General features: G+C 37.6%; 1 protein-coding gene across 1 annotated transcript in view; it reads left to right on the top strand.

Annotated features, from left to right (window-relative positions):
- The window catches only part of LOC138209958 (C-type lectin domain family 12 member A-like), a 17309-nt gene extending 4988 nt beyond the window's left edge, over positions 1-12321 (top strand). Inside the window, exons 3-7 of the mRNA XM_069168800.1 lie at positions 8328-8378; positions 8495-8599; positions 8778-8920; positions 9922-10037; positions 10669-12321. Coding sequence (XP_069024901.1) covers positions 8328-8378; positions 8495-8599; positions 8778-8920; positions 9922-9960 — 338 coding nt within the window. The 3' untranslated portion in view covers positions 9961-10037; positions 10669-12321. The remainder of the gene's footprint in view (positions 1-8327; positions 8379-8494; positions 8600-8777; positions 8921-9921; positions 10038-10668) is intronic.
- The last annotated feature ends 179 nt before the right edge of the window (positions 12322-12500 follow it).

The following is a 12500-nucleotide window of genomic DNA, read 5'->3' as shown; positions in this document are numbered from 1 at the left end:
TTTTTTATTCACATTAACTAGAACATGATGTTTTTTAAAGATTATTTTCATATTTCAGATTCTGTATTTTAGCATTTCTTTTGTTTAGTTTGTCGCACATTTGCAGTGAAATGAAAAAGTCCTTGTTTCTTTCTGTGGTGACAAAGATGTGGTTGATCAATAATAAAAACCAAAGAAAAGCATGAGTGGAACAAAAAGACGGCCAATAAGAGGAAGATAAATAGTTCATATTCAAGGTTTGATCAGAAAGCTCACTGAGATGGCGGCCAGATTTAAATCAGGCTCATTGTTTGGTAGTTTTAGACGCTCTCTCTCTCTCTCTGAACTTTTTAAACACACATTGTACAAAAATTATAAACAAAGGAAATATTTTAAAACTCATTTTTACGTCACTGATGAAAATTGAAGATTTACTAGAACATGTGAGAACATTGAAAAAGCAGCATAACCAGGTCCTTTCTTTCATCCAGTCATGTTTTAGTTACAAACATCGACAGCTGAAATGAGATCAACTTTTAAAATCTGTCTGATTCAAAGACTTCTGGATATATGAAACACTAAGGAGACGAATTCAGAGAGGAAAATGAAATTATATGGAAATAATCCTGAAAACATGTATTTCTTATTGTTGAATTTTGTTTTTTGTATAAAACTAAATTTTAACTTTAGTAATTATTTCAACAACGGTTGAAATAATTTTTTGGGAGTATTTCAGATTTTTGCACAACACAAAAACAAAAGTTTCAAAAGTTGTATTTCTTCCTGATGTTATTACAACAGAAATATAATAAATCAAGACTGAAAACTGTGTTTGTCTCCCATGAAATAGGAGTTTGTCCGTGCACTGAATTGGAAAGGAGCGTCCTGGATTGGTCTACAACGCACTGAACAGACTGGAAGGACATGGACATGGACATGGGTGGACGGATCACCGCTGACAGAGACGTGAGAAACTTTTTTTGTTTCTATTTCACATCAATATTTGTAACTTGGAGATCCATCAAAATAGAAAAGAAACGTATAATTTTTTTTCATTTTTAATAATCCTCATATACAGAATAAAAAAGGACAAAAATCCTTCTTTGAATGAACAGCTGATCCTGAACTCTTCATCTGCAGTCTGTGATGAGGTCGAGTTACAACAACTCAGTTTTCAGAAGTCACCATTCAAAAATGTTCAAACTGTCAGCTGCTAAAGTTCAGTTTGTTCAGTTTGTTGAATTATTGTTCTGCACAGTTTGTCCACCCAAACCATGTCAGAGAATACATGTCTCTTCTTCTCTGGTGTTTAGAAAAGTTAAGAACATTTGAGGGAACAAAAATCAATCTGACCATAAGTCCCAGGGACTAATTGAAAGAGCAGCTTTATCAACAAATGTTCCTGCTGGTCAGCTGAGGTACTGCAACAACATCCCTGAAATCCAGACTTCAACCAATAATTTATTCTGATTGACAGCTCTGAAAATTCCCTAAAAATGATATCAAAGGAATCTAGAAAATATTTTAAGACATCTATTTGAAGGAGATAATAATCAGTTTCAGCACACTTTAAGATTATGTTTTTTTTCTTCACAGGTTCTGGGCAGCAGGACATGAAGATTATAGTTACTCGTACAAGGCAACGTGTTGCAATGATCAAGGAGAATGGATTAATGAAAATTCTTCCGATAATTATAACTGGATCTGTGAGAAATAGATTTCCTGCTCTGAATGACCGAGTGGTGAAAAGTGTTGGACTGATGAACAAAGACTAGAAAAGTGTTCTGCATGAACCTCTGATTCATCTTCTATTATTTTCCTTGTTCATGATGTGCTTTCCATAAGTTCTCATCGTTGTGTTATTCTTTAGTGATGTTGTGGGTCCAACTGGACTGGAGCTTCATGTTGTTGTTTTTACATTGTAAATATTTGATCTGGTTAGTTTTGGTTTCACGTTGCAGTTTTAGAGCGTTTTTCACATCCCCAGAGAGGGTCAATGAGATGAAAAAGAAGAAATATAGAAAACAGAATGGAAAAGGGAAACTCAGGGATTCATTCAGGATGAAGATAACTTCAATTACAGCCAGCAAAAGCACCGAGAACACAAAGACCTGACTAACAATCAAAAAGGAACCGATCACCTGTGTTACTAACAAACTACACTCAGACACAACAGGTGTCGTCATCACCTTCATCCTGTCATCATCATCTACTTCTGGTTGTCATGACGAACATGATCTGTGTTTTCCTATACTTGACATTGATTGGTTTGTAGACGGTGGACGTCTGATGTCACCAAATAATTTGTAACTTTCAGTATTTCAATGTATTTTTTTTAAACTTGACTTTTGATTTCTTTGTCGGACCAAATTACAATGAAATACTTCGTCTCCTCCCCATGTGTTACCACGACTCATCTTTGATTCTCTTCTGGTTCTGTTTCTTCTTCTATGGTTTAATTGGTGACGATAGTCTGCTGAAACTTCCTCCAACTGGTCTGAAGGTCCAAACTTTGATCCAGATCAAAGCTTTCTACTTTTCTTAGACCAAGTTTTGGTCCTTTGGTCCGGACCATGATCTGAGGATCCTGTAACATCTGATATTTAGCTTCAGACCAAACTGAAAAGTTCAAAGGTCAGTACCAAACAAAGTAGGTGTGAAACCACACTTAGTAGTCTGACGTTAACTTTCTTATCGGAACAATATTTTGGAAAAACAACCAACTGAAAATGAGCTTTAAAAAAACTGAAAAAAAACTTCTTTAGTTGGTTTAGTAAATATAAACATGTCATGGTGATTCATGCTCTGATATTATTATATTCAAGAAAAATATCTTTAATTTCAAAGATCCTCATAGTGTGTCATTAAGAAAGATTTTCAACTGTGTTGTTTAGTTGCTAAATAAATTCTTAAAGACCAATGAAATTTGTCCATTTTGAGTTTAGATAACTGATCTTCAGAGCTTGTTGAATGCTGTTAGTTCCTTAAATAGAAATATTTAAATAACTGTAGAGTTCATACGTCACATTTCCTGTGTTAGAAAACCTGCTTCTGTCTTCTAGTTGTGTTCACTTACAACTTGTAACTTTAATTAATTAAAGAAACCTCAGACGAAGGCACTTTTATGTATTTTGGTGCAGCTGAGTTAAATTTTTGTATCTCTGCATTATAACAGCCAGGAAATAAATAAAAAGTGAATAAACAATGTTTTGTTTATTTATATATTTTACATGTTCTGCATGTAAAAGTTTTCAAAACTTCAAGGTAATACACAAACACATTGAACCTGTCTGTGGTTGTGGTTTGTGCTGCTGCTGCTACTTCCTCCATCTTCTATGTCCGCTCACAAAGAACAAACAGACTGTGAAGCGAGGCCAAATATTTCTTCGCCCCTCAAGATGTCTAAAGATATTCAAACTTCTAGAGATCTACGGATTAAATACTGCAGAGGAATAAAAGAGGATGGAGGAGAGAGGGAGGAAAGTGAGGTGGAGATGATGGAGGATGGAGAGCAGCGACTTGATGTTGGGTTACAAAAAACTGGTAAGTAGGAAAATAATGAACATCAGGAAATAAAAGCTCATGCTAACGATTAGTGTGAGAATATTTTGACTTGCTTTAAAATCTGTCCTCAGTTTGACTGTTGAAGAAGAACTTATTCCACTATCATCCATTTCAGTTCCTGGAACTAGAGAACAAACTCGTCTGAGTCATTATTGGGTCAATTGTTGGTAAAAGTTTTTACCACCTGAGTTCAAAAATCTTTATTCTTTAAGACCAATGAAATTTGTCCATTTTGAGTTTAGATAACTGATCTTCACAGCTTGTTGAATGCTGTTAGTTCCTCAATTAGAAATATTTAAATAACTGTAGAGTTCCCACGCTTCATTTCCTGTATTAGAAAACCTGCTTCTTTCTTCTGGTTGTGTTCACTTCCAACTTGTATTGAGACCTTAAAGCAGCCTCAGACAGAAACAGAGATCAGGTCAAATTCTTTCATTCATCGAAATTTCCACAGAAATTGAAGCTGCACCACGTTGGAGGGTTAAATACAGCAGAGGGGTCCGAGAGGATGGAGGAGAGGGAGAGGGAAGGGAGGTGGAGATGTTAGAAGACGAAGAGCAGCAGCCTGATGTTGAGATACAAGAAGCTGGTAAGTAAGAAGTTCAACTTAATGTTAAGGATTAGTGTGTGATCATTTGAATTTGTTTTCAACAACATATCTGTCCTCAATTCTACTATTGTAGAAGAACATATTCCACTAACGTCCATTTCAGTTCCTGGGGAACAAATATGATGAATTTGATCGACTCATTAACAAATCAATTGTTGGTGAAAGTTTTGACCGCCTGAGTTCAAACATCTTTATTCCCACAAAGCAGATGAATTTAAATAAAACTATTTTTTTCATCTGGAGGAGAAAACAGGCAGAAGAACCTTCCAGCTGTGAGAAGAAGCCGTTTCAGAGTTTTTCAAGTGTCCCTGGGAGTGCTGTATCTTCTGGTTCTGGCTGCAGTCGTGATACGACATGAGCTTTCTTATTCCAACATCTTGCATGTTTTATTTTCCTCATTAGACGATCTTTAAGTGAAATTATTTCACGTTGTAGACCTGTTTTATTTAGTTCCTGTTTTAGTTAAAAACAGCTGAGTCAGCTACATGAACTCAGCAGGTTAAAGGACAGTTTGATACCAAATAACTAACTTCCAAATTTAAAAGTACGATAGTTTAATCCTGCAGAGCAGGCCTGGCCAACCCGCGGCTCCCGAGCCGCATGCGGCTCTTTGCCTGGTTTCATGCGGCTCTTTTACGTTCATATCAACATTTGTGTTTGTGTTTTTTTTTTTGTGCGTGTTCGCTTCGCTTGAGTTCAATATGGTATTTTCGTCAAACGCGCATGCGCATGAGGTGAAATTCCGCAAAGCAGGAGGGGCAAACCCATTGGAGTAAACAATTAGTGTCAATTTCGCTCTCAAATTGGCAGGAAAAATGCACAGCTAAACGAAAAGATGAAGATGAACACAGGACGTTTTTAACAGAGTGGGAAAGTTTATATTTTTTTGTTGAACGTAATGGCAAGCCATTCTGCCTGATATGTCAGACGTCATTAGCGCATTTCAAAGCTTCAAATCTTCAGCACCACTTCAGCTCACTCCATACTAACATCGACCAGGGATTTCCAAAAGTTACTGAACTTCGCAAGCACAAGTTGGACACTTTGAAAAGTCAGGCAGAAAAGCAGGAACAGTTTTTCCAAAAAATGACGAAGCACTCAGAGACTGTCACGCTTGCATCGTATCAACTGGCTTGGGACATTGCACGGGCTAAAAAGCCATTTAATGAAGGGGAGTTCGTTAAAAAATGCCTCAGTGACATTGTTGAAATCTTGTCTCCTGAAAACGACAAACTAAAACGGATGGTATCAGATGTCCAACTGTCCCGCCACACTGTTGAACACAGGATATCGGACATTAACACGGCTGTTGAATCACAGTTGCACTCTGACCTTCAAGCATGTGAGTATTTTAGTGTCGCATTGGATGAGAGTTGTGACGTACAAGACAAGCCTCAGCTGGCAGTATTTACACGGTCTGTGTCAAAAGATTGTGTGATCAAAGAAGAACTCCTTGATGTTGTGCCATTAAAAGACAGAACCTGTGGCATAGATGTGAAAGAAACAATGATGGCTGCATTTGCGAAAGCAAATCTGCCCATACCGAAGCTAACTGCAATAGCCACGGATGGAGCGCCGGCCATGATCGGATCTGTGAACGGACTTGTGGGGCTGTGCAAAGCTGACCAAACATTTCCCGAGTTTTGGAATTTCCACTGCATCATCCACAGGGAGCAACTCGTGTCTAAATCATTGAATTTAGACAACGTCATGAAGCCTGTGATGGAAATCGTCAACTACATCCGCACACATGCGCTTAACCACAGGCAATTCAAGGATCTCATCGCTGAGCTGGACCAAGGACTTCCAGGTGACCTGCCGCTGCACTGCACTGTGAGGTGGCTGTCAAAAGGCAAGGTGCTCGCTCGCTTCTTTGAGCTTTTGGATGCCGTGAAACTGTTCATGGAAGAGAAGGACAAGGACTATCCCGAGCTCTCGGACGTCGAGTGGATTATGGATCTGGCCTTTTTTGGCGACATGCTGTGTCACTTGGACAGACTGAACCTGACCCTGCAGGGTAAGTTAAAAATGCTGCCTGACCTGCTGCAAAGTGTGTTTGCGTTTGTCAACAAACTGAAGCTGTTCAAGGTGCATATTCAAAAGGGAGATTTAACACATTTTCCCACTCTGCTAAAAGCCAGCGGGCAAGTCACCAGCGCCGCCCTGAATAAGCAAAGAGCCAGATATGCAACACTGGTTGAAAACCTGCACGAAAGCTTTGTCATCCGGTTCCGTGATCTACAACTGAAAAGGCCACAGATTACGTTCCTCGTCGACCCATTTAATGCGGAGACGGACTGTTTGAAAGCCCCGCTAGTCACAGATGAGGCCGCGGCTGAGTTGGAGATGATCGATCTTTGTGAGGAGGACCAACTGAAACCTGCTTTAAGTGAAGGGACCATTGAGTTCTGGAAAAGTGTGCCAATGGAAAAATACCCCAATGTCAAACGGGCTGCGCTTAAGATACTGTCAATGTTTGGGTCAACATACGTCTGCGAGTCTGTGTTTTCTACCCTGAAACACGTGAAATCAAAGCATCAATCTGTTCTGACTGACACCCATGAGAAAGAATTGCTTCGAGTGGCAACAACAGAATACAAGCCAGATTTGAAGAGGATTGTTCAAGGCAAGGAATGCCAGAAGTCGCACTAAGCAACATGCATAGTAAGTGAAAAACGCTATTGTAAATTATTATGTTTTTGTTTGTGGACTTTGTTGAACTGAGAGTTTGTGTGTGTGAGACAGTGCACACAATGTTCATTGTTGAAAATGACTGGCCTGTGGTCTGAGTACTGTAGGAGTCCTTTTCTGTCATTATCATGTTGGTGTGTGACATGATAATGACACACAATAAATTTGGCTGAGCAGAGGTGTGTGTGTAAGAGGAAGGGATGGGGTGATGTTCATGTGTGCCCATGTGTATGATGTGGCTCTTTGCGGAAACACAGTAAAAAATGTGGCTCTTAGTCTCTGACTGGTTGGCCACCCCTGCTGCAGAGGATGCAATATAAGTATGATTTTAATGTAAAGAGAAGAGATGATATTTTTGGTGTGTTTATTGTTTACTGTGTTTGCTGTGTAGCAGGAAATACTGAATAATAACACGTTGTCAAAAGATGTCACCGTTGTATGTGAGGAGCCGACTGGTATCACAACAAAGCGTGAAATAGACACGCACGTTTACAACAGAAAAACGTGAGATAGCCACGTTTCTCCCTCTCTAGGTGTGACAGTTTCACGTTTTGTAAACATGAAACTTACAAGTAATGATCACAGGAAACGAATGAATAAATGAAAAGGATTTATTAACAATAACTCAAACAACCAAACAAGAAAGAAACTTAAAACTACTTTCACAAAAGGAGAAAAGAGACGCGACTCAATGTTCAATCTACCACAATACACAATCAAGCTAAATGATCACCTTCCAACACACTGGTGAGTGGGACACCTACATACACACACACACACACACACACAACTACTCACACAGACACACACACACACACACACACGTTTGTATACTTGTGAGGACGCGACGTACAAAACACTGATTGATCCGTTTCTACCTCGAACATGCTGGAATTTATTTTCCAACACACTCTCACACACACACACACACACACACACACACACACACACACACACACACACACAGCCGTGTTCAATCAGTGTTTCAGCTGGTGGCTGCAGGCCGGATCATTGGAGTCACCTGTATCGACCCTGGTGGTGGAGAAAGAGAGAGAACACAGGATACACACACAGAACATTGGTGGAACCCAAGCAGAGTTTTCTTCCTCTAAAAGTTATATTTTCATGTTCATCACTTGGTTCTTCACGTGCAGCAGGTTTCATTTTTCTCCACTACAGGAAAACTTGAAACTGTCACGCCTGGAGAGGCCAAAGCGTGGCCATCTCACGTTTTCCTGTAGTGGAGGTGCGTGTCTATTTCACGCTTTGCCGTGATACCGGGTTGGAGGAGCGAAGATAAAAGTAGTTTGGACAAAGATTTGCAAGACTAGTATGAAGGACAGTAGCTGAACCAAATAAAAAGCTCCAGTTTTAAAGGCTGAAATTGATTTCTGATAGGAAGTATTTCATTTCTGTTTATTAAAGGATTCTGTGTTGTTGTTGTTGTTGTTTTCTAATTTAGTTATTTACAAATATATTTCAGTGACTTTGAAAATCAACAACCTGCAGACCAAGTTAGAGGTTGAACTTAGAGGTGAGTAATGATTTAAAATACAGTAATTGAGAAAATACAAGATTCATACTTTGCCTTGAAAACCTAAATATTATCTTATCGTTTTTACTGTTTTATTAATTATTGTTGTTCTTAAGACATGAGAGTCAACAGCAGTCAGCTAGAGAGCAGTTATGAAATACTCAGTAAAAATAACAGTCAGCTACAAGAGGAAGTAAAGAAGCTGAAGGACACGATTGAAGGTAAGAAAAGTTTTAAACATCAGTTTTACTTTCACTTCTTAGTCTAAATCTTTTTCTTATTCTTTTTTTTTTTAAACATCCTGAAGAGGAATCGTGTCAAAAAAGAAAGATCTTTAACTAAATATTGAAACTACAACTTTCATCAATTTGATACTGAAAACACTTGTTTTACATGAAGGGAAGTGGTGTCCTGAAGGATGGACGAGATTTGGATGCAGTTGTTACTTTAAATTCAATGAGATTAAAACTTGGGATGAGAGCAGGAAGGAGTGTCAGGAGAGAGGAGCTGATCTGGTGATCATCAACAACAAAGAGGAACAGGTGGGTGTGTTTGTTCATGTCTGTGTGATGTTTGATGTCACACATCTGTTTCTGCTGGTTTTGACCTTCTTCCTTTCTTCACCTTGATCCATTTATTTAACACGTTAAGTGGTTTTGAAGTCCAGAATGATCAGATCACCTGAACAAGAGTCAACTTTCTGATTATTTATTTACATTAACTAGAACATGATGTTTTTTAAAGATTATTGTCATATTTCAGATTCTGTATTTTAGCATTTCTTTTGTTTAGTTTGTCGCACATTTGCAGTGAAATGAAAAAGTCCTTGTTTCTTTCTGTGGTGACAAAGATGTGGTTGATCAATAATAAAAACCAAAGAAAAGCATGAGTGGAACAAAAAGACGGCCAATAAGAGGAAGATAAATAGTTCATATTCAAGGTTTGATCAGAAAGCTCACTGAGATGGCGGCCAGATTTAAATCAGGCTCATTGTTTGGTAGTTTTAGACGCTCTCTCTCTCTCTCTCTCTGAACTTTTTAAACACACATTGTACAAAAATTCTAATCAAAGGAAATATTTTAAAACTCATTTTTGCGTCACTGATGAAAATTGAAGATTTACTAGAACATGTGAGAACATTGAAAAAGCAGCATAACCAGGTCCTTTCTTTCATCCAGTCATGTTTTAGTTACAAACATCGACAGCTGAAATGAGATCAACTTTTAAAATCTGTCTGATTCAAAGACTTCTGGATATATGAAACACTAAGGAGACGAATTTAGAGAGGAACATTAAATTATATTGAAATAATCCTTAAAACATGTTTAACTTATTTTAGAATTTTTTTTTTTTTTAAGGTATAAAACTAAATTTTAACTTGAGTAATTATTTCCACAACAGTTGAAATAATTTTTTGGGAGTATTTCAGATTTTTGTACAACAGAAGAACAAAAGTTTCGACAGATGTATTTCTTCCTGATGTTATTACAACAGAAATATAATAAATCAAGACTGAAAACTGTGTTTGTCTCCCATGAAATAGGAGTTTGTCCGTGCACTGAATTGTAAAGGAGCGTCCTGAATTGGTCTACAACGCACTGAAAAGACTGGAAGGACATGGACATGGACATGGGTGGACGGATCACCGCTGACAGAGACGTGAGAACATTTTTTTGTTTCTATTTCACATCAATATTTGTAACTTGGAGATCCATCAAAATATAAATGAAACATAAATTATTTCATGTTTAATAATCCTCATATACAGAATAAAAAATAAAAGACAAAAATCCTTTTTTGAATGAACAGCTGATCCTGAACTCTTCATCTGCAGTCTGTGATGAGGTCGAGTTACAACAACTCAGTTTTCAGAAGTCACGATTCAAAAATGTTCAAACTGTCAGCTGCTAAAGTTCAGTTTGTACAGTTTGTTGAACTATTGTTCTGCACAGTTGGTCCACCCAAACCATGTCAGAGAATACATGTCTCTTCTTCTCTGGTGTTTATAAAAGTTAAGAACATTTGAGGGAACAAAAATCAATCTGACCATAAGTCCCAGGGACTAATTGAAAGAGCAGTTTTATCAACAAATGTTCCTGCTGGTCAGCTGAGGTACTGCAACAACATCCCTGAAATCCAGACTTCAACCAATAATTTATTCTGTTTAACAGCTCTGAAAATTCTCTAAAAATGATATCAAAGGAATCTGGAAAATATTTTAAGACATCTATTTGAAGGAGATAATAATCAGTTTCATCACACTTTAAGATTATGTTATTTTTTTTCACAGGTTCTGGGCAGAAGGACATGAAGATTATAGTTACTGGTATTATGCAATGTGTTGCAATGATCAAGGAGAATGGACCCTAGGTTATTCTTCCGATACTGATAACTGGATCTGTGAGAAATAGATTTCCTGCTCTGAATGACTGAGTGGTGAGAAGTGTTGGACTGATGAACAAATACTAGAAAAGTGTTCTGCATGAACCTCTGATTCATCTTCTATTATTTTCCTTGTTCATGATGTGCTTTCCATAAGATCTCATCGTTGTGTTTTTCTTTAGTGATGTTGTGGGTCCAACTGGGCTGGAGGTTCATGTAGTTGTTTTTACATTGTAAATATTTGATCTGGTTAGTTTTGGTTTCACGTTGCAGTTTTAGAGCGTTTTTCGGTTTGAAATCCCGGACGAGACCACAAAAATGTCACATCCCTAGAGAGCGTCAACGAGATGAAAGGAGCAACAAAAGTAAAATCCCAGGGACAAAAGAAGAAATTTAGACAACAGAATGGAAAAGGGAAACTCAGGGATTCATTCAGGATGAAGATAACTTCAATTACAGCCAGCAGAAGCACCGAGAACACAAAGACCTGACTAACAATCAAAAAGGAACCGATCACCTGTGTTACTAACAAACTACACTCAGACACAACAGGTGTCGTCATCACCTTCATCCTGTCATCATCATCTACTTCTGGTTGTCATGACGAACATGATCTGTGTTTTCCTATACTTGACATTGATTGGTTTGTAGACGGTGGACGTCTGATGTCACCAAATAATTTGTAACTTTCAGTATTTCAATGTATTTTTTTTAAACTTGACTTTTGATTTCTTTGTCGGACCAAATTACAATGAAATACTTCGTCTCCTCCCCATGTGTTACCACAACTCATCTTTGATTCTCTTCTGGTTATGTTTCTTCTTCTATGGTTTAATTGGTGACGATAGTCTGCTTAAACTTCCTCCAACTGGTCTGAAGGTCCAAACTTTGATCCAGATCAAAGCTTTCTACTTTTCTTAGACCAAGTTTTGGTCCTTTGGTCCGGACCATGATCTGAGGATCCTGTAAGATCTGATATGCAGCTTCAGACCAAACTGAAAAGTTCAAATGTCAGGACCGAACAAAATAGGTGTGAAACCACACTTAGTAGTCTGACGTTAACTTTCTTATTGGAACAATATTTTGGAAAAACAACCAACTGAAAATGAGCTTTAAAAAAATTGAAAAAAACTTCTTTAGTTGGTTTAGTAAATACAAACATGTCATGGTGATTCATACTCTGATATTATTACACTTATGAAAAAGATCTTTAATTTCAAAGATCCTCATCGTTTGTTAATAAGAAAAATTTTCAATTGTGTTGTTTAGTTGCTAAATAAATTCTTAAGGACCAATGTAATTTGTCCATTTTGAGTTTAGATAACTGATCTTCAGAGCTTGTTGAACGCTTTTAGTTCCTCAAACAGAACAATATAAATAACTGTAGAGTTCATACGTCACATTTCCTGTGTTAGAAAACGTGCTTCTGTCTTCTAGTTGTGTTCACTTACAACTTGTAACTTTAATTAATTAAAGAAACCTCAGACGAAGACACTTTTATGTATTTTGGTGCTGCTGAGTTAAATTTTTGTATCTCTGCATTATGACAGCCAGGAAATAAGTAAAAAGTGAACAAACAATGTTTTTTTTGTTTTTTTTATATGTTTTAAATGTTCTGCACGTAAAAGGTTTCAAAACTGCAAGTTAATACACAAACACATTGACCCTGTCTGTGGTTGTGGTTTGTGCTGCTGCTGCTACTTCCTCCATCTTCTATGTCCGCTCACAAAGAACAAACAG

This window comes from Embiotoca jacksoni, unplaced genomic scaffold (assembly GCF_022577435.1).
Source record: "Embiotoca jacksoni isolate LCO1_2020_lvr unplaced genomic scaffold, fEmbJac1.0.p SCAF_41, whole genome shotgun sequence".
NCBI classification, from domain to species: domain Eukaryota; kingdom Metazoa; phylum Chordata; class Actinopteri; family Embiotocidae; genus Embiotoca; species Embiotoca jacksoni.
This window is presented reverse-complemented; position numbering and strand designations above follow the sequence as displayed.